General features: G+C 32.1%; 1 protein-coding gene across 2 annotated transcripts; it reads left to right on the top strand.

Moving 5' to 3' along the window:
- Positions 1-4: 4 nt before the first annotated feature.
- On the top strand, positions 5-20388 carry LOC127733295 (TATA box-binding protein-associated factor RNA polymerase I subunit B-like). 2 transcript variants are annotated; one of them, XM_052242655.1, is made up of 15 exons: positions 5-113; positions 2604-2700; positions 3827-3920; positions 6328-6428; positions 7124-7230; positions 7821-7929; positions 8526-8639; positions 9659-9789; positions 10976-11072; positions 14011-14140; positions 15739-15880; positions 16806-16852; positions 17404-17482; positions 19024-19118; positions 19684-20388. In XM_052242655.1, exons 2-15 carry the CDS (start codon positions 2614-2616, stop codon positions 20376-20378), a joined length of 2028 nt encoding a protein of 675 aa, XP_052098615.1. In that variant the 5' UTR covers positions 5-113; positions 2604-2613; the 3' UTR covers positions 20379-20388. The 2 variants fall into 2 exon arrangements, with proteins under 2 accessions (XP_052098615.1, XP_052098614.1); XM_052242654.1 differs by lacking the exon at positions 5-113 and having other exon boundaries at positions 699-2700.
- Positions 20389-23740: the final 3352 nt, after the last annotated feature.

Here is a 23740-nt window from a genome sequence, read left to right as displayed (position 1 = left end):
TACAGATGACTTCTGGGAAATTTTGGACAAGGTGCTTGTAGCAGACAGCAAACAGCTGTAAACAAAGAATTTCCAAGAAGAATAGACCAGAAGCATTTGTTTATTCATCTTTGGTTATAATCATGTTTATTCATGTTATTCATTCTTTTATTTGGACCTTTTTTTGACAAATAGAAGTTCGATAACAATGTCATCGAGAAAGAGAGGGAGCACATGTTTTATCTTTAATAAATACACACAATATTAACATTATCATTGAAGTTTAACATAACTCTTTTTAATTTAAAGTTTATAATTTATCTTGTTACAATAAATGTATTTACACTTTTAAGTATTCAACTTGTGATGGGAGTTTCCCTTAGGCTTAGAACATGTACTAGATACTTAGCCTGAGCGTATAAAGCGGTTGAGCTAGGGAAGTACTTCATTAGCTCAGTTCAAGTGCTGCCTTGTAACACAGAGGTCTGGGGTTCCAGTCCCGGAGGAGACAAAGTGATTTTGTAAGAAGAATCTTGCTCTCCGGTTACATTTGGCGCCCAACTAAAAAACCCACGGTGGTAAGAGAGGATTTCTTAAGCCAGGGTATGTGTTGTTTGAGTCATAATGGTAGGATGACTCTTGAGGTGGTGACAAGACTTCTTCCCTTAGAACATGTAGTAGATACTTAGCCGGCCGTAAGCAGTTGAGCTTGACTAAGGGAGTACTTCGAAGACCGACTTTAGCTCAATCAGTTAAAGCACTGCCTTGTAACACAGAGGTCCTGGGTTCAAGTCCCGGAGGAAACAAAAGTGATTTTGTAAGAAGAATCATGCTCTCTGGTTACAAACTGAATTTGCTCAAAATGAACCTATACAACCAGCGATGATCATGGTGATGCTATTGATGATTATTAGATTGTTCTCGGAATAACCTTCTGGCTGTGGCATCATGCAACAATAACTTTTTAACTATGTTTTCAACTGTGACACAAAATTTTATGGGAAATTGTTTGATTTTAAGTAAAGGTGGACAAATTTACATACAAGTGACGTGTAAATACATCTATACGGGTGTCAACATATATTTGTTCTGCTTAAAAGTTCCCCTGGCACATTTGTTATAAACAATGCCATAATATCTGTTCCAGTTGGAACAAATACTCTATACCCTTTAATCCATTAAGAACAAATACTGAAATATTTGTTCCAGTGGAAATAGAATATTTCTTCCACTTGGAACGGTTAAATTTTGAAGGAACTTCTATTTCATGACACAGAAATAGGATTGTGCAACGTTTCTATAAGTTAGGTCAGTCGGTTTTATTATTATTGTATAAGATTACTTATTCTCATTTACAGTTGTAAAGCTAAGTCATTCATTGCAATCTATTTTTATCGCATTTGATAAGAGTTTATTTGTTTAATGTCAAATTAATCATTTTAATCTGGTGCCCTGTTGCTCTGGTTATACAGGTGCTATGGTTGTCTTAGTGCTCCGGGCTCCAGTTGACCTAGTGCCTGGTTGATTATTTCTTTGTTAAGAGTCATTTAACCATATTTGTAATCGGGCTACATTTTGTACTAGGGCAAATAGAGTGGTATAAAAGAGAGAAATAGATGTAGAGAGGGGAGTTACGAGAGAAGTGTGCGTAGGAGATTCATGATTATGCAAACGTATTGTTGAGCCTGCAGTTTAGATGTTGTAAACTTTATTACTGTTATTTTGTTAACACATTGGATTTGAAATAATACAGTATTGAACTTTTAATCAACTTTGTGTTTATGTTCACTTACAACACTTCGTTCAGACTAGACCAGGATCTATTTATTTATTTATGTGACCTGAGGATTCCCTTAATCACGCTACCAGAAGATTTCTAGGGTAACCCTGTAAAATGTATTATTGGCATTTGTCGTCCGTGTACGAGTGAAAGGCAAATGACTTATACACCCAACAACACGTACAAACACCAACACACGAACACGCACTTTAGTTTAAATAATAATTTCGTCACATTTTTGTCCAAAAAAAGTAAAATACCAAAAATACCAAACACCAAGAAAATTCAAAACAAAAGTCCCTTATCAAATGGCAAAATCAAAAGCTCAAACACATCAAACGAATGGAAAACAACTGTCATATTCATGACTTGGTACAGGCATTTCCTTATGTAGAAAATGGTGGATTAAACCTGGTTTTATAGCTAGCTATAAGTGACATCTCTATATCTGTACTCAAAGACAGTGACAACCACTATATTTGCTAATAATCCAGAATTTGTCACTCACTATAGACCAATTTAGAGTTCCTTTTTATGAATGAAATCATTGAACTGGACTGTAACATCTGGTCCTTGTATGTTTTAATGGTTAACTTTATAGTGATCTTTAGAACAAGAAATTTATGTTTTATTTTGTATGGATACTTTTTTCCAAGGAGAATGAGACAATCTCGAACCTTAGCTTGCTGCAGTTTTAGAAGAATGAGATTACATGTGTATTGAAAAGTTAAACACTTTTTTCCATTTCAGAATTTTTTTTAAAGGGTTTACCTGTATTTTTGTTACTAGGTAAACAATACAATTCCAGATTCACTTCATATGAACCCATGTTTATCTTTTGTAGACTTAGAAATATGCCAGTTTGTCAGGAATGTGAAGGGACAGATTTTGATGAAAGAGATGGGTTGTATTTTTGTCAGATTTGTATGACACAATCACAAGTAAGGATAAAAAGTGAAGGTGCAGGTTTAAAATTATCACCATTTCTTTTTTTTTTTTTTTTTTACAAAAATACAAATCTGGATCCAGGACCAGTTTTTATCTTGGTATTTTCGGAATTATATTTTTTTGTCATTTTTGGAAAATTAGTCATGAACAGTGGGAAATCTGGTGACAAAATATTACCTCCCCTGTAAACACTGAAAACTTGAAGTTTAGGTGAAAAATTCCAAAGGAGTCGATTGATATGCAGCAAAAATTAACACTTTTGAAATTAAGTTACTAAGCAAATTCAAACAGACCTTATCCCGATGTAAACATGATAACCTACTTTGTAAAACAATCTTTAATTTATGACAGACTTTTAAATTGTTATATTCACGCAAAGACAATATTTCTACATTGAATGTTCAAGTGACAAGAGCAGACCGGTGTACTCGAAAACTTCGATGTGAAGAAAAGGTATATTTTGGGAATTTGTAACATGCTAAGAATTTTGTGGAACACTCAGAAAAATTGGTAACCTGAAAGATCTTTAGATTTTGTATGTACATGATTTTTTCCAATTTTTTTTATTAATATGCAGCAAAGATTAACAGATATAAAATTTCAGTTTCACAAGCTTGTAATGCAATCATCTCGATAAATACTGAACATTAAGCATCTTGTATTTGCATGTATATTTCTAATAACACAGTTTAACAAATAATTTCTTTAAAATGTACGATTGTTTTAGAAATAACTTTTGATCAGTATCCTCACCGGCAATATTTTATTATTGATTTTCTCGACTTTATCATAAGAAGAGTGAATTTTCATTTGTTCTCTGCCACTAGATTTTCCACTGTGAATTAGCATGAACAAGTTCTGAGAACTTTAATAGAGATTTATATAATTCTTATGGGGAATTGTTTTATAATAACCATGAGGAACATGAGGAATGCAGCATATGGTTTATTGCTGTAAAAATGTTTGAACTGTCTTAGACTTTTCATGATGACTTTGTTTCTCTCTGATTCTGAGGCAGTTATGATATTCTAAGTCAGAGATGGATTTTATTGTGTCCTCATATCTTTTGTTTTCTTCAAATGATTATGGAACTCTTAATGGCAGCTGTTTTGATTACAGGACTACAGAAGAGAGGAGGAAGGAGAAGACGGAGGAAACTTTTATAATGTATCGTCAATTATTACTAAGAAATCAGAAAGAAAGAAAAAAGTTGGTGAGTATTGTGACAAATGGAAGTTTTTGAAGTATATTTCTGAAATATTGTGATTTGAATTAAAGTTTTTGTGTTGACGTGACAAGACATGACAAAATGAGGTAGAAAACTTGCAACATAAAATCTACCTTTGAGTTCAGGATTCAAAAGAGAGTAATGATACCAAATATAAAGTTAGAAACACTAATATAAACACTTAAAAATATTTCAGATGGAAATTCGGTTTGCAACTTATGCATAACAACTGAAACAGGCTTAAAAGCTATATTTTGGTCATGCTTTGCCAAAATAAGTAATTTAACTTACAACAATAAATGCAACTTTAAAAATTCCACCTGTGCTATTTAATAATATTTTTCAGTAAAAGATACAGCTTTATGAAAAAAAATAGAGAGGAGGACTCAGGAAGGAGACGACTATCCAAAATAGACATTCAGAGGTCATCATATAGTTTTCAATGATGGAAAATCACTCATGCACTATAGATAGCGCTAGATTTCCCAGAGTGTAGACATGTTGTGAATGATTTCAACAGAGACAACTGAACATGGTGGTCACATCTAATGTTCTATAAATTCTTAATACAAACAAAAACATGTTGATCCACTAATATCTCATTTTCCCCAAGATACATGATAGAAATTCATTAACCCTTAATGTACAGGAAATAAATATACTTGTTTTTCATTAAAGCTTTTCTTTTACAGGAAACATGTATTCTTATTTTTATAACACCCTGGCTATGATAACAAACTGTAAACAATTTGCTGTATTTCTCCCAAAATAGAAATATGATTTGTATTTCCCTAGATTCTAAAGATAATTTAATAATACTTCAGAGTAATTCAAGTTGGATCAATTGGTCAAAATATAGGGAAATCCATACCAGGTTTTTTGTGCCAACATGATGCAATCAAATGGCAGACCATGTTGGTTTCAGACATGTATATTTTTGGAATTCTGACTTGAAAATTGAGCTTTAGGGTTTTGATGCCATCCTGTACGAAATATGTAGTAGTATTCCTACTAGATTATAGTAGGAATCTGCCTAGAATGATCATGGAATCTAAGATTCCTGCTACTTCATAGGTGTAGTAGGAAAATTTTTATAGTTGGATTTTTCATTTTCCTTCTACAAATTACTGCTATTAGGTTGAACAGTATTAATTTATTCCTACCAGAAAAATTTTCTACCAGGAATCTTTCTTATTGTAGCAGAATTATTATCTGAACTGGTATTGATTTGTATTTAATTATCATAAACTGGAATCCAGTTTGCTAAACACACTAATTTTGCTGTAATATAAGCAACCAAGTTACAGGTCACAAATTCAAAATTTGGAGGGCAAAAGATTGTTGGGAGCACAATGCTTCATAGGTCAAGTAATTAACAGGGAAATATTGAAATGTAAGAAGAAATCACTTAGCTCATTTAGACTGAAGGTACATGTAATTTGTATACATTTTAAGATGACTTTTTTTCTAACTGGCCTGATATATTTAGTAATTAATCAATTCAAGTTCAATCATATTTTGTTTGTAGAAGTTCGTCTAGGCCATGTGTTTTCAGATCTACATTTATAACACGTAATTTTGTTGCAGCTTCTTCAGAAAATAGAATAGCAAAATTTTGCAGCAAGAAGTTAAATATTTCATGTATTTCCTTTGTTCTTTGTTGTTGAGATTCAAACTTGTGATTGACCCAGTTGTGTATTTGTGTATACATTTAGTATTTTTGGTTATTTTTAGATTCCTGCTAGAAAATAAATTTTTCTAGAAGGACTTATGAAAAATTCCTACCAGGTTTTCTGGTCAGAATCTTATTTTCCTGCTAATTTGAATATTACTGGTAAAAATCACAATATTCCTACTAAAAATTCCTGCTAATTAAAATTTTTCTGCTATTTTCCAGGCGGATTCCTACTACATTCTGGCTAGAATATGAACACTTTTGTAGTAGGAATTCTAACATAATTCCTACTAGATTCTGTGCTAATTCTAGGTGGAAGGTTTCGTACAGGATAGAACTTGAGGCAATCAGCCCTATGGATGTTATTTCTGAATTGAGGATAAAATATTTAGATGATTTTGATTGCCTTGACAGCTACTTACAAGAATGATCTTGCTAAAAATCATTTTGGTCATCATATTTGATATTCTTGAATAGGTTGACTTCATTCACCAAAGCTACTGGTCTGTATATATTCAAACTTTTGATGAAAGAAACTTAAATACTTTTGGTAAAAGCCACAACTGCTTAATTATGAGAACCACTGCTACAATGTGTGGGAAATTCACAGTTATATTATCTCTGTCAATTTTTATCTTTAGTTTAAAGCTGTCTTGCGTCTATATAAGATCTTTTTAAATGATGATTTAAATGTTTTTTGATTCATATCTTACATAGAAAATAAAGGAAGACCCTGGCATAGCTTTGAAGCATTTACAATTATTATAAGGGAACAAGTTAAGGCACTGATCAAATTAGGTGCTTCAGCAGAACTTAAGGTAAGTGATACACCATAGCATTTTCAAAACTAGTATTTATTGGAATAAGACATAATAAAACATTAGTTGAAAGACGTTAGGACAGGAATGAATGGAGAAAATGGAAAAAATGAGATGGGTATAGCCCTTTCCACAAACTCAATTCCTGAATCATGAATTTTACTCTAAAATTATAATTTGAAGTTGGTTATCTCCCTTTTCAGGAAATAGAACTGCTTCGTGGCAAAATGAAGAGTCACTAGCGGCTTTATATCCCTTTTCATTTAAAGATAATATTAAGTTTATATAAATATAACAATTGTTCATTGTATTTTGTTATCTAACTCGATTATACAGCTGGAAATGTTTGTAAATTAGTATAGCACATTGTTTTCTGTTTTTCGTCCCTCCATTGCTCTGCACTGCAGCAAACCAATATTTATACCGGTATACTTCCAAGAAGGGAAATAAACCGTATTTATTAGAAGTGAGTTTCTAGTATCGGGCATTTTATATTCGTAATAACATTTGTAAATATTGAGCTCTACTTAATTCAGGCGAATCTCATTCTCCCCATCATAGTTTAGTAGATGCATGTGTAAAACATAACTGAGTGTTTTTGAAAACGCTGATTCAGATGTGAGCAATCTTCAGTATTGTGCATAACCTTTTTTTTTTTTTTGACCATATATTGAAACTTTAAAATTATATTTCAGGATGTTGTATTACAACTCTGGTGTAACTACTTATCAAAGACTGGGACAGCTTTTCCAGAGGATGAAAACAAAATGGATATCTTCATGAGAAAGCATATTAGACAAAGGTAAAACATTAGAACAAGATATCTTTTATCAGGTTTTAAAATATCACAGGTTTGACATTTATTGAAAAGCTCATGATAATTACAGTATAACTATATGTGAAGTTCTGAAACACAATTGAAAATAGCAAATTAAAAACTCATCAATTTCCAGTATATGTGCTGTTTATCAAATAAGTAATGTAACAGTATTATGTGAACAGGTGCAGGTCCAAGAATTAAAAGGGGTACAGTAAAAAATATTACATTTAAAAATAAAGGAGATGTGGTATGATTGCCAATGAGACAACTATCCACCCAAGTTCAAATAAAGTTGATGTAAGCAATTATAGGCAACCGTACGGCCTTCAACAATGAGAAAAACCCATACCGTATAGTCAGCTATAAAAGGCCCCGACATGAAAAATATGAAACAATTTAATCGAGAAAATTAACAGCCTAATTTATAACAAAACAATTTAAGAAAAACAAATATGACATTATTAAGAAGAAGAAATGCCATATTTTTAATCTTTGTTAAAGAAAGATACAAGTATGCTTGCTCCTGCTTAAAGATTTATTTGTATGTAAATGAGTTTTACATTTTTTAACAGAGAAAGATATCCTGGCTCAGTAGAATCTCCTGATATTCAACCAGTACAGTTTAGGAAAACTTGGAAAAAGAAGTATGGTGTTTCTAAAAAGATAGCTGAAAAAGATATTGTAAATAAGTTTTGTTTTAAAAATTAAGTACCAGATGATTTTTTACAGCAGATGTAAAAGAGTTCAGAACTACACAAAATTATGTTAAAAGTTGGTATAGATTATATCTTGCATTGTCAAAAAAAAGGAAAAATCTTTGTACTTTATGTCGAAATCATTGAATAAAAAGATAGTTTTCCTTAAATGATACCCCAATTCACAAACTATGTGGTAGTATACTGTAAATAAACTCATCATAGATACCAGGATTGAAATTGTGTATGTCTAACCTGCTTTTCATCTCCAAAAGACTCATCAGTGACACAAATCATTAAGAGTGAAGCCAGTTGAAATAGTACTGAATGTCCAGTGAGGTGGTGTCCATTTTGAAAAAGGTCAAATAAAGTACTATGGACAGACAGACAATACAGGTACTATATAGTTTTGCTGCCACCACCTGTGTTATGAGGTACACAGGGAACCTTACTAGACTAAATGTAACTAGCAGAAGATTGAGAGAGTGATTTAGTATTTTGGTTCATTACAATGAAAATCAATGTATGCATGTATATAAAAAATTCTCTGTAAGTGTGTTTCATAAATGTCAATTATTTCAGGAGAATAAAAAATTAATGACTGCTTTACAAAATGAGGAGTTTTATGAAGGAGACAACCCTACAGAACAGGCAGTGGAAGAAGAACCAGATTACAGTTCTGATGAGGATGAGGAGGTTACTAATTTATATTTTTAATATCTTGCTTTATTACATTATACATATGTTGAAAGAGTTTGCTACCAAATTTTTTTTATAATCGTAAAAAAGAAAGTTCCATCTCATTGAATGTAGTAGGTAATTTAAAGTTGGTTTTTGGATAATTTTATATTTAGTTTTTGCATAGCCATGGCCATTAGGCTATGGGGATGTATTAAAATATAGCCACATCTGATTTAGGAATTGACTACTACATATATAGTTAATTTGAACTTTGATGTGTATTATGACAATTAATGTCTCTTCAGTGTTGCTCCAGGTCAAAATATTTCCACATCCAAAACTTATTCAAAAGTTAGAGAGCTGATAAAACCAACCAAAAACGTGGTTTAACACACCTTTCATTTGGAATTGCTGTTTCCTAGTCAGAACACTGTATTGCAATCAACCTCCATTGTTTTCATGAAGATTGTTTGAAAAAAATTCTGCAATACTATTCATTATATGTTGAAATTGATTTTTAAGAATACATTTAAGTTTTATAGTACATTTTTTACGATCTATTTGATGCCCTGCTTACAATAGTCGAGGTTCTTAATGTTTTATGCTCTGTTTATAATCCAAATTTCACAGTTCACGGAACACAGAAACATGAAAGTGTGAAATCAGTTCATGGTCTTGACTCATTTAAAAGAACATGGAATTGTGAAAGTGCAAATGGATTACAATATAATGGAATTATATGCATCTGTCATACAAGTGATAGGTCTAGCTAGCTATAAAACCAGGTTTAATCCACCATTTTCTACATAAAAAAATGCCTGTACCAAGTCAGGAATATGACAGTTGTTTTCCATTTGTTTGATGTGTTTGAGCTTTTGATTTTGCCATTTGTAAAGGGACTCTCCGTTTTGAATTTTCCTTATAGTTTGGTAACTTTGTAATTTTACTTTTATATAGTGTCCTGTAGACACATATTCTTTTTAACTAATGCCATTATGACTTATTTTATAAATTCATATCCTTGTTTATTTAAGAGCAGTGATCCTAATCAGATAAGATACATGAGAAGAAGTGTAGAGTTCATGACTATGTTAAAGACATTATGCTTCTGTTATATTGGAACATTATATACAGACCATCTCGTCACAATATCTGATATTATACGGTTAGTACATTTTTAGCTCATCTGGTCAAAAGGACCAGTGTAAGTTATTGGTATCACTTGACATTTGTTGTCCACAAGCCCATCTGTTACAATGTAAGTTTTCACAATTTCTATATCTTCTTTGAAACTGCTTTGGTAAACCTGGAATTTTCATATAGAAATTCATTAACTTTTTATTCTTAAAACATGACTGTCGAGTCTTCTCATTTGTAAATTTTTTAGTTTTTTGTCCTTTGAAACTACTAGACCAAATTTGGAATCACATTAATCCATTTTTGGAAATCTCTTTCTCATCTTGTTTAAAATTCTTTTGCAAGTTAGAATCAAACTTTGCTGTTGTAATATACATAATTGCCTCATTTTTATCTGCTTGAAAAAAAGTCTTTGCAACCCCAAATCATTATATTGATTGGTAAATTTTGAAATTTTTTCAACCCTGAAACTATAAATTTTTCCCAGGTTTACTGATTTTGGGATCTTTTATAATGATTAGTATTATTGCCTTAATATGTTGGCATACATGACAGTAGTGGTTTAATTTAGGTTTCAATCAAACACTTTCATTTTCTTAGTCAAAATTGGCAGGTATGGAAATTTCTTTATTTTGACATAGTTTTAATTTTAGGCAAAAGAACTTATAAATTTATGTGCTTTCCTTATCTTATCTTTATCAGACAAACAAAACATGGCAGCTTTAAGGCATACTTGATTCTGATTTGTCAAGCTTTAATTTGTTTATTCATGAAGCCAAAAAGACTAAATATCGCCATACTGAAAAAGGATGAAAATTAGTAGAATTTCTAGAACAAGTCTTTATTTTATTCCTGATAACATACATAACAGAAATGATTATCTCTTTCCCATTTTTTGAAGCCCAAGGAACAGGACAGTTATCTTTAAGGAATTCCTCCTACAGATTGTTGTTGTGGAATGAAATGTATTTTTTTGGATCATTTGTTGTTTAAAATATCATTGAGGAATTATTAAGTTGTATTTTAAGAACATTGTCTGGAAGTGAAACAATAATAGAATATTTACTAACACAGACAAACACCTGAATAAGTAATTAATGAAAAAAAAATAACCTCCATCAAATTTTAATATTTGAAAGACGCTTCTCATATTTTAAGCAATAATAAGAAATTGCAACATTATTGAAATAATCTAAAAAAAAATTGCATTCCAGATGGGCAGACCAAAAGGAAATACCTTATTACAAAGCAACATCATTATTACCAACAGATATGAAGTTTTGTGCAAATGATGTACCAACGTTCTCAACAGTATGTTTATATTACAAATGTATATTTTATTTAGGTTTTTTGAAAGCATCAATCACAGTATCCCCATGTACCTATGATAGCATATAACATAAGTGTTTCTTCAAGATCAAATTTACCCTTGTCAATATAAAATCAAACTAAAGCCCAGATTTTAAAATATTTTTGAGAAAAATTCTTTATAATATCACAGATAAAGTAATAGCATTGTGATACTATGCTTCCTAATAGATATAAGAAAATGTGGTATGAGTGCCAATAAGACAACTCTCCATCCAAGTCACAATTTGTAAAAGTAAACCATTATAGTTCAAAGTACGGCCTTTAACACAGAGCCTTGGCTCACACCAAACAGCAAGCTAGAGAGGGCCCCAAAAATGACTAGTGTAAAACCATTCAAACAGGAAAACCAACGGTCTAATCTATATAAAAAATGAGAAACACTTATGAACCACTTCAACAAACGACAACCACTGAACATTAGTAGACTACAAATATATAGCAAATTCATTGAAAAGAATTTTTTTTTTTTAAATTAAGTGATATTATCTTTTACATATTATATCACAAATAAGGGTTTGGTACCATTTATTGCAAAATTATCTGTCAGAGTTTTAAGTAAGAAAAATATCCAAAAACAGTTGAAAATGTGTGATATTTATTATGGTGGATATTTGTCTTATGGGCAATCTTACCAAGTCTCCTGATTATGCCCCACCTAGGGGCGTTATGTTTTTCAGTCTGTGCGTTCCGTTCGTTTGTCCGTCTGTCCCGCTTCAAGTTAAAGTTTTTGGTCAAGGTAGTTTTTATACGCCCGTCAAATTTTTGACGGGACGTATTATGTTATACAAATGTCCGGCGTCCGTCCGTCTGTCTGTCCGGCGTAAACATGACGCACCGTAACTCTAGAATGACTTATCCAAATTTCATGAAACTTAACATAGTTGTTTCTTATGATGGTCGAACGAACTGTATACTTTTTGGTGAAAATAAGATTAAAACTTTTTGAGTTACGGGACTTAGTAACTAAAACAGGTGTGTGTTTTTTTTCACATGTCGCGCCATATCTCAAAAACAATTTATGATTATTGCTTAAAACTTTACACACTTCTTAGTTATATTAATCTTAAGATCTGTATACTTTTTGGTGATGATTCAAAATTTTATTTTTGAGTTATTGAGTATTTTGTTAAAAAGGGGGAGGGGTTTTTCACATGTCGCGCCGTATCTCAAAAACAGTTAATGATTATTGCTTTAAACTTTACACACTTCTTAGTTATATTAACCTTAAGATCTGTATACTTTTTGGTGATGATTCAAAATTTTATTTTTGAGTTATTGAGTATTTTGTAAAAGAAGGGGGAGGGGTTTTTCACATGTCGCGCCATATCTCAAAAATGATTTATGATTATTGCTTAAAATTTTACACACTTCTTAGTTATATTAATCTAAAGATCTGTATACTTTTTGGTTTTGATTCAAAATTTTATTTTTGACATATTGATTTTTTTTTTTTAAAAGGGGTGTTTTCACATGTCGCGCCGTATCTCAAAAACGATTTATGATTATTGCTTAAAATTTTACACACTTCTTAGTTATATTAATCTAAAGATCTGTATACTTTTTGGTTTTGATTCAAAATATTATTTTAGAGATATTGAGTTTTTTGTAAAAAAAAAAGGGGGTTTTCGCATGTCACGCCGTATGTCAGAAACTATTTATGCTTATTGCATAAAAATTCACACACAAGACGATGGGCGTATCATGCCCTCATGGCACATCTGTTTATTGATGAAGTTAAAGTCCAATCAATTTGAAACTTAGTACACATGTTCCCTATGATATGATTTTTCTAATTTTAATGCAAAATTTGAGTTTTGACCCCAATTTCACAGTCCACTGAACATAGAAAATGATACTGTCCCGCTTCAGGTTAAAGTTTTTGGTCAAGGTAGTTTTTGATGAAGTTGGAGTCCAATCAACTTGAAACTTAGTACACATGTTCCCTATAATATAATCTTTCTAATTTTAATGTCAAATTAGAGTTTTGACCCCAATTTCACGATCCACTGAACATAGAAAATGATAGTGCGAGTGGGGCATCTGTGTACTATTGACACATTCTTGTATTTATATGATACTCATACCCCAACTGTACCAAATGAGGTGGAATATGCTGAATGAAGTTAAATATTTTCATCACATATTTCTCAAATACTACTGAATAAAAATATTTTCATATTTGGTCAGCATCTCAACAGTGATTAGTTATATCATATGTGAGCCTCTCTGATCTGGATGACATCCATTGCCTGTTGTTCAATACTTTTAATTATGAGATAGGTATGCAAATTCCCAACATATGTTCAGAAATGCATAAGATAAAAAATGTACATCAATTACAAAAGATTTTTGATGTTACAACATCCCATTTATGTTATAAAAGAAGAAAACTGCGGAATGTATGGAGTTTATCATCCATATGTCCTTTGTGGAATCTTCAAGAAACAACAAGATAATTTTAGAGAAGCTTTACTGTATCTATTTACATAATCTCTTCAAATATAAAGTTATTTCCTTGGTCACACAAAGTGACATACTTTTCCAATCCACTATGTATTAAAAGTTGAAATATACAAACTTCTGTCATGGTTTGTTGTAATGGTAACTTGGTAAATGTGAAACTTGTTTTTTTATTTTCTTAACACTTTGTACCTTAGTATAGTTAGAACAAATGTAAGATCATTTATGGTAACTTTTTAATTAGCACTAATATTTTGTTCCAAATAAGGTTCTTTATGCCCCTTCTCCTTTGATTGGATTTTGTTCAAGTACAGCCCATTGAGTTGTTGTACATATTCTGGTGCCCTAGTGCTTTACATGATGTAATATATTACTGTATGAATTGTCCCTTTTGAAATTGTTAACATGTTGCTTTCAGACTGTTTTAAAGTATGAAAACCTGGAATTTGAAACAGAGAAGTTGATACAGTACTTAAATTTGACAGATGTTCCTGATGTGTCACTCCAACTTCTGACGTCTAAGTACATTGTTATGTTAGATCTACCTGGTATGTTGTATGGGTCATTTTCTTGAATTAAATATATGGGAAAGTTGGTTCTCTGGACAAAATCCTTTGGAAGTATCTGGTCATGTTAGAAGCATACCTTTTAAAAATTGTATAAGAAATTTCTCTATCCATAAATTTCCTGGATCTTTTCCACTTAAACCTCTACGAGTCTGCTCCAAACTTGGCCTTCATTTTGTATAGTGTATGTGTCTCAATAAAAGTTTCACAGCATTAATCAACATGGGATTTGTTACAATAATTAGTTTAATCACAAATGAAGTATAGAACACTCGCAAGGGCGGCTCTAGAGTTCAAGAAAAGGTTTGTGTAATATTCTGTAATTGTAAAAATAGCACTGAGCATAGATGCGAAACTTTTTGGTCCAAATTTGGTAAACAAAATTTTTTTCCAATTTTAATGGAAATTACTATTGATATTTCACCTTTGCAATTCTTTCATTATATAGTACAAAATTACAATACAGTTCAGTAATGTGACCTACATGTTATGCTTACTTGGGTAACATTATTATAAACGTTTTTATGGTCCATTTGTTATAGAATTATTATAGGTAGTGGTATATGACTGATATTTCTCAATGAACTGTTCCGATGAGTAACATTTATTCACACACTTGTGATTTTGATGATTAAATATTTGCAATCAATTACACCTTATATAAGAAAGCCAGATTTTGATTGGTTGATAGCCAGTGTATTTTTCGCATATTCTAATATTTTTTCCTCATTTCAAACGAATTTGCCTGTTTTTCACCACTGCCAGTGAATTTGCCTCAAATACCATGGTACTTGCCATTTTGGATATTCCTTTTTTACCCTCTCGCGCATTTTCCCGCCAAAATTTTTCGGATATGACGTTACATAAAAAAGCGAGCTAACGGGTATAAGTACATGTATAATTCCCGTGGTTCTATGATAATAACCTCTTATCCTCAAAATTATGCATAAACATGTTAATGAATTAGTTTCAATCTAAATCTATTCGGTGTAATTAATCAGATATATCATGTTATGGAGGGGTATTTGCGAAAAATACCTGTTTTGGGACCGAATTTACAGTCCCTTGACTGGTATTTTTTGTAAATACCCCTCCATAACATGATATATCTGTTCAAAATTTAATTTGAAACCCATTTCATATTATAATATTCAGTGGCGGATCCAGAACTTTTCATAAGGGGGGGCCCGCTCCAGTCATGCTTCAGTGATTCCCTATATAATCAACCAAATTTTTCACACAAAAGGGGGGGCCCGTAAATTCAGAAATGATTCCATGCATTTATTATTGCGATTTTTGAGAAATGGACAAAAATGCAAGATTGATTATTGCGATTTCAGGATAGTCTGCATACAATATATGTTTCAGATGTCAGAATGCTAGTTATAATAATTGCAATACTTACCCAGTTGCATTATTCGCATTGATAAAAACCTCATTAGTCGCATTTATAAAAACCTCACAATAACTTCTGAATTTACAATAGTTATTCTATACAGAAAAAATGTCATAAATAGTACTGTTCACCTTTTCATGGCAGGGATACCAGTGTCTTACATACATTTAATTGAATTTTGAAGGTGAACTTCATGGATTTGTTATTAATTTGATACAGCCAGAGCTAAGAAAAGAAGATGATAGGAGATATAATGACATGTTGGCCATGGGTTATATTGTTACAACACTACAGCTATTGTTAGGGTTAGATGATTCAACTGAAAGGTGAGATGTTTCCCTTGTGTTATATTGTTTCAACACTACAGATACTGTTAGGGTTAGATGATTCAACTGAAAGGTGAGATGTTTCCCATGTGTTATATTGTTACAACACTACAGCTATTGTTAGGGTTAGATGATTCAACTGAAAGGTGAGATGTTTCCCATGTGTTATTATGTTACAACACTACAACTGTTGTTAGGGTTAGATGATTCAACTGAAAGGTGAGATGTTTCCTATGTGTTATTTTGTTACAACACTGCAGCTGTTCTTAGGGTTAGATGATTTAACTGAAAGGTGAGATGTTTCCCATGTGTTATTTTGTTACAACACTACAGCTGTTGTTAGGGTTAGATGATTCAACTGAAAGGTGAGATGTTTCCCATGTGTTATATTGTTACAACACTACAGCTGTTGTTAAAGTTAGATGATTCAACTGAAAGGTGAGATGTTAAGCAGGTTATACTGTAACATTATTAAAGCTGTTGTATGGTTAGATGGTTCCAAAGGTAAGATGTTACCCTGGGTTATACTTTTACAACACTACAATTATGGTTGAATGATTCTACAGAAAGCTAAGTTGTTAGCCATATTAATACTGATACAACAGTACAATTATTGTCTATGGTTAAATGCTTCCACTGAAAGCTAAGTTGTTAGCCCCTGATTGTACTGTTACAACACTACAGCAAAGAAATTACTACTGTTACCATAGTGATGGGAATTAGTCAGACTTTTAAGATCATGATTGCTGAATAGACATTGACCAAAGATTGATGGTCAGTACCACAGCTGTTTCTCTCTCTCAGAATGTAACAAAATTCAGCTAGAATAAGATCTACAGTAGTAAGAGATTTTTTTGTGAATTTAAGGAGCCTTTTAAATGTTTGGGAATGTATAAGTTTATGAAATCAAGATTTTCCTTTTCAGGGAGTTGTCAGATATTGCAGTAGAGCTGAACAACATTTTCCATAATAGTGAGTATCATCTGTTTAAGACTGGTCTACAGATTTTTTTCCTTTTACATGTGACAAAAATCCAAACTCCTCTTATCTTTACATTCTAAAAAGAATCTTAATTATCTTATGTTACTGTAAGAACCCAACAACACTTTCAGAGGTCCATAGGTGGCCTGTTGGAAGGATAAATTTCTGTTCCTATCCTTTCTACCTGGTACCCTTATTTACCAGTGCCATTCGAAAATTTCCCATCATTCTTCATTCTGGTCTATCCCCTATTGTAGGACCTACCTATAGATTTTTCTGTTAATTTGCTCTCTTCCTGAACATGCATGAAATATTTTCTACTGGACGTAAAGCAAACAAAAATCAATCAATATTTTGAAAGTATAAACCAGATATACAGTATTCTGTGGAAAGTAGATTTAATTGATAGAATTGAGCAGGTTGCCATCAGAAAATTAATGTAAGTACTGGAGATTCATCAATTGTTCGTTTGATCTTGAGAAGAGACAAGATATATTTTTAGAATATGAATATTCTCTGTTTTTGTAATTTTTTGCTTTCAGAATACAATATGTTTGTATGGTCTGACTGGACAACACACATCTCTAAGAAGATAAAAGCAGCCAGAACAAATATTTCTGAGTAAGATTTTTTTAATTAAACTTGATTGTTGTTTTGAATTTCAAATCACTCTTGGTAGGACAAACCATGAGTTTTTCAGATATTGTCTGTAATAATGACATTTTGGACAGATTTGAGCAGATAAAAAATTATGTAAATGACCTGTTGAATGGTGGTTGATAATTCAAATGATACAGTAGGACAAATTATATATATAACTTTTTTAACCGCTTGAAAATCTCAGGTCAAGCTTAGTCAATATAGCTAGACAATTTTCATTTTTATGATTTCAAGCAAATGATTGTACAGGTAAGGGCATTGTGTTTTCATGCTGTCTGTCTGTCTGTCTGACCCGTAGTCAGTTTTGGCTAAGGGCTGTTTCTTATAAAATTGTGGTCAACATGAAACTTGGTATGCATGTTCATTATGATGTTAACTTTTTAAAATAGATGTTAAATTAGTTTCAACCTTGATTTTGAAGTTCACTGAACATGGAAGGTGATAGTATGATAAGGGCATGGTTCCTATGGAAACATATTCTTTGTTCCTTATGAGATATGTACAGTGGTTTTATTGTCTCGCCTTGACAGAGTCAAAAAGGGAGACATAGGTATGCTGTTTCCGACATCGGCGGTGTCATCAACAATGTATTAGTTTGTGATAAGGTCTAGTTTAAGGTGAACCACTAGTGGTTGGTCAATGATATTTGGTATGCAGTTGAATTAGCACTGGCACATCTCATTTCCATGGAGATTATTTGGCCCTGCCCCCTCAGTCATGGTTTATTGACTTTAAAACTTTTGCTTATTTTACATGTATTAGTTTGTGATTAGGTCAGTTCAAGGGGAACCACTAATGGTAAGTCAATGATATTTGGTATGCAGTTGTATAAACATTGGCATATCTCATTTCCATGGAGAATATTTGGTCCCGCCTCGGCAGTCATGGTCTATTGACTTTGAAACTTTTACTTAGTTTACATGTATTAGTTTGTGATTAGGTCAGTTCAAGGGGAACCATTAGTGGTATGCAATTGTATAAGCATTAGCACATCTCATTTCCATGGAGAATATTTGGTCCTGCCCCCTCAGTAATGGTCTATTGACTTTGAAAATTTTGCTTAGTTTACTACATGTATTATTTGTGATTAGATCAGTTTAAGATGAACCGCTAATGTTAATTCAATGATATTTGGTATATATGCAAATTTATTGGCATTTGCAAGTCTCGTTTCCATGGAGATTATATAGCCCACACCCCCTCATCATGGTTCATTGACTTTTAAACTTTTACATAGTTTACAAGTCAATGTTTGTGTTTAGGTTTGTTGAAAGAGAATGACTTATGATAAGTCTATGGTATTTGGTATGTAGTTGTATTAGCATTGGCACATCTCATTTCCATGGAGATTGTTTAGCCATGTACCTTCAGTCATGGTTCATTGACTTTGAATATTTGCATAACTTACATGTTAAAGTATTGCTATTTTAATTTCAACATTTGCATTATCAAAAGTACAAAAAGGCGAGACATATGTCTGTGTTAACAGTTTATTCTTACAGTGAATCAAGAAATATAAAAGACACAAAGAAATTCATTGAAGATTTTATTTTGTTTGATAAAGACAAGAAATACAATGCAGCACATTATAAAAGAGGTTTGTTTAGTACCATGGGATGGTGTTTTTGTCTCTATCTTTTTCTAAACAAGACCAATACCGGGTCTAGACCTGTGTCACTGTGTACAATTGATTGAAATTTCACTATTGGCAAACAGGAAGTAGCTGCATGGCAGATCTAAAGATGGTTTACACTCTACAACTCAACATTATCAAGCTGCAGACAAATATAAAATCATTCCCTGTCATAGAAGCCAAGAAAATATTAAAAACAAACTAAAAATTTGACACTAATAAAAATATTCCTAAAAATAATGTTTCCTGCATTTTGCTGTGATTGGTATCTCTGATAAAGTACAGTACTGTTATCAAATGTGTATTTGTTGGGTTTTTTTTTAATTTTTAATTCAGGTTTCCTCATGCAATAAAAACACATGATTGTTAATGGTTCCCACCTTTAAATTAATCTAAAGCAATATCCACTTTACAGTGATACGCCCAATACAACAAAGTGATTTTTTAACTTAATCATCAATTGTGTACTTTACAAAATAGAAAGAAACAAAGAAATTTGTGAAAAGCATCCATTTTCAATGTGTTTCAGATAGAACAAGAAGACCAGAGACACAAGATGCCTTGTTAAGGCCGTTAGAAACATTGAACAAAGCATTACGTTCAACCACTGGAACAATCACAGCTGATGCTGATTCAGATAATGATGAGTACAATCCAAACTTAGAGTCTACTCTTGCTGACTTCTTTTTGAACCCAGATAAAGAACTAACAGAACAGACAAATGAGAAGTCTTCAGATTTTAATTTTAAATCGTCTACATTAAAGTTTATAACTCAACCTTTTAGTTTTCAAGATGATCTGGATAAACTCAATCTGTCAAGGCTTTCAATGCATACTTTGTCAGCCGATGATTCTGATCAAGAGCCTGAGAGATCAGATATAGACTTGTTTGAGACGCCAAAGAAAAAAAGAAAGGAGACGACAAGAAGTTCCAAAAGTAAAGATATCGACGAACATGAAAGTGAAAAGTTGATGCAGTTGATTAATAGACTAGGTGAAATTCAGGAATCTAACATTAAAGTTGACCGTAAAAAGAAATATCATGAACTTATATATCAGGCAAAAGCATATCAATGGTTGATTAAAACCTGCTCAGATATGATGGCATGCTCTACTGATATTCTTAACAAAAAAGTAATAGAAGTCCAGAATATTTTATTCAGGCATTGGGACAGATCTCAGTGGCGTAGGAAAAAAAAACTCATTACTTTATTAAAAAAATGATTGTGAATTATGATAATGTCTTTTATTGGCCCGTTGCCAATTTTAAAGCAAAGGTTCGTCCCTTGTCAGTCTGCTTTTCTATAGATACTGTTTTTCTGAAGTATAAGATCTCTTGAAGGAAAAAATAATAATGTACTTATCATTCTTTTAATAAATCACTGTCCATATATATGCAACCAACTTTCAGGACAATTGTTTTCAAACTATTTTTAGGAGTCGGGTATTAGAGATTGATGTGGTCTGTTGTACTGCACAGTATTTTGACAATTCCTGTTATTCCTCTTTATGTATTATACATCCTGAAGAGTCAAATGAATGATCTTAGCAAGTGTTGTTTTAAGGGCTCTATTATATGAAAGACTCTCGTATACATGTATATACAAATTTACAAAGGGAGGTATAGATCGTATGAAAAAATTATGGGCATATTAAAATGAACTAGACAGGTAATCCACTAAATGATCTGATGTTTCCATTTAAAACAAATTTGCAATAGTACCAATTAAGCTTGCTGTTCAACAGATAGCTGACATCATTTAGTTATGTAAGTACCAATATTCATGACTAATTGGCATGGCAGGTGATTACATAAAAGACAAGTTGTATGTATATCTGGCTTACATGAATCATGACGACAGAAAATTTTATCTGGGGTGGTCAAATATTCACCACTTATTTCTTTTTGTCATTCAACATGCAAATGGATTTTAAAATGGTTGACCTATATCCCTATTCCCATGGTTCCTTGGACTGAAATGTTCATCCGTCCCAAACCTCCTGGATGAGATGTTATTCCACACCCCTTTTCCCATTTACTATACACTTACATTTCCATCTACCGCAACCTCGTCAGAGAGGCTGCAATACACACTTCTTATAAACTAATAATTCTATCTCTCCTAAGCTTCTTGTTGAGAACTTGAGACGAATTAAAAACTTCTCATTTAACTAATATTTCCTCCCCCTAACTTCCTGGATAAGAAAACTGTACAGTCCTTTTAAGCCCGAAGCTCCTGTGATTTGACATAAGCAATTACTGCTTCATCATTTAAACACCACTCATGTGAGAGGCCTATCCAAGGGAAGAGCTATAGTGAAAGCTGTTAATTTAAAAAAAAATCATTTCTATTTAAAGCCTCTTTTTCTAACATTATAAATCAAGGGGAATAAATTATTTTTTCTTTGGTACCACTATCACATAACTTATTTATGAGTCAAATCAGGAACAATTTCTTGCAAAATTCTCAAAGACCCTCCCACCTACCTTCCTTAATTCAAATGAACCTCCACTAAGACCTCATCACAATATTAAAGACCAATGAAATGATTTGTAGATCTCAATTTTCTTGCTTATCAATTTAGATATTTACAGTTTCTCTCAATTAATTACAGTTTTCGAGATAATATCTACAATCATCTGAAGTACTTATAAATCATTGTTAAAAGCAATGACTCTGATATGGAGTCAATTGATCAGAGTGGGATTAAGGGTGTGAGGAACCCCCCTATTTATAGAGCTACATATACAAACAATGTATAGTTAATGCTTTTGACAAGTTCCATTGCTAGCATTGCCTTGGGAGGCCCCTCCTTTTTCATAATCCTGGATCCTAATCTGTTGATGGTTTCAGTCATATCTGTATTTTTGTAGAACTTGCATTACTGATAACTTTTTCTGCTTACAATTTCTATATATTATTATACTTTTCAAGATGATAAGCAAAAATTTCAAAAATAAATATTTGTGGGCAATAACTTCAAAAGGAATCAGTTGATGATTTCATCATATTACCTGGTATCATTTTAAGCTCACCTGGCCAAAAGGCCAAGTGAGCTTTTCTCATCACATGGGGTCTGTCGTCGGAATCTGCGTCGTTAACTTTTACAAAAATCATCTTCTCTGAAACCACTGGGCCAAATTTAACGAAACTAGGCCACAATCATCATTTAGGTATATGTTTTAAAAAATGTGTCTGATGACCCCACCTGCTAACCAAGATGGCCAACATGGCTAAAATAGAACATACGGGTAAAATGCAAGTTTTGCCTATTATTTTGAAAACTGCTATAAAAAGAGAAATTTGGACACGAGCAGAAATGTTCAGAATGATGAGCTCTTACTATTGTATATTTACATCAAAACTGTTGTACGACTTCTAATAGGAATTATTGTCCTTAAATGATGAATTTTACCATTTTAAAATTTTTCCCCTATTATCTCGAAAATTTTAATAGATAGACAGAAACTTTAAATAGCATAAATGATTTGCAAGACAAGATCTCCTAATAAGTCAAACAAGACTAAAATCATTAGACGACTCCTTATTAGAGTTATTGCCCTTTAATGAAATTTTTACCAAATTTTTGCGTTTTTGCCTAACATCTTAAAAACTGTAATAGTTAGATAGAAACTTTTAAAGCACAAATGATCAGCAAGACCAGATCTACAAATAAGTCATATAGTCGAAATCTTCAGTCGTCTCGTTATTGGCCTTATTGCCCTTTAATGATAATTTTTTTTACAATTTTTGGCATATTTTGCCTATTATTTTGAAAACTATAATAGGTTGATAAAAACTTCAGAAAGGATAAATTGTCAGCAGAAGAATCTACAAATATGTCAACATGACTGAAATTATCAGTTAACTCTTATTAGAGTTGTTCCCATTTAATGATGATTTTTACTAATAAGTATTGCTAATAATTTAACTGTTTACAGGTTCTGTCTTTCTGTTATAGTTTTCCAGATTATGTATGTGAAACCCAAATTTTGTAGAAAAACAAATTTTTATTCAATGGCAACTATAACAATTAATATCTGACAAAAGGTAAAAAATAAGTAAAAAATCATCATTTAAGGGCAATAACTCAATTCAAGAGTCAGATGATTGTCTCAATCTTATCATACTTGTAGATCTGCCATTGCTGTTCAAGTTGTCTGTTTGCAGTTTCTGCCCATCTATTATAGTTTATGAGATAAAAAGGCATTTTTATACGACCGCAAAAAATTTTTGCGGTCGTATATTGGTATGACATTGGCGTCGTCTTCGTCGTCCGAAGACACATTGGTTTTCGCACTCTAACTTTAGTTTAAGTGAATGGATCTCTTTGAAATTTTACAATAAGGTTCAATACCACAAAAGGAAGGTGGGGATTGATTTTGGGGGTTATGGTACCAACAGTTGAGGAATTAGGGACCAAAAAGGGGGCAAAAATAAGCATTTTCTAGTTTCCAGACAATAACTGTGGAAGGGTGTATGGATCTCTCTGAAATTATACTACAAGTTTCCATACCACAAAGGGATGGTTAGGATTTGCTTTGGGGGGTTATGGCAGTAAGTAGGAATTAGGGGCAAAAAAGG

Source organism: Mytilus californianus, unplaced genomic scaffold (assembly GCF_021869535.1).
Source record: "Mytilus californianus isolate M0D057914Y unplaced genomic scaffold, xbMytCali1.0.p SCAF_3, whole genome shotgun sequence".
NCBI lineage: Eukaryota > Metazoa > Mollusca > Bivalvia > Mytilida > Mytilidae > Mytilus > Mytilus californianus.
The sequence above is the reverse complement of the archived record's forward strand: the minus strand, read 5'-3'. Positions and strand labels throughout refer to the sequence as shown.

Bases quoted from the DNA above. Each gene is read 5' to 3' on its own strand.
- LOC127733295 (XM_052242654.1), top strand. From the start codon at position 2,587: ATGTTTATCTTTTGTAGACTTAGAAATATGCCAGTTTGTCAGGAATGT. The intron at 15,881-16,805 runs GTGAGATGTTTC...TTTCCTTTTCAG, and splicing joins TTAGATGATTCAACTGAAAG to GGAGTTGTCAGATATTGCAG. The intron at 16,853-17,403 runs GTGAGTATCATC...TTTTGCTTTCAG, and splicing joins GAACAACATTTTCCATAATA to AATACAATATGTTTGTATGG.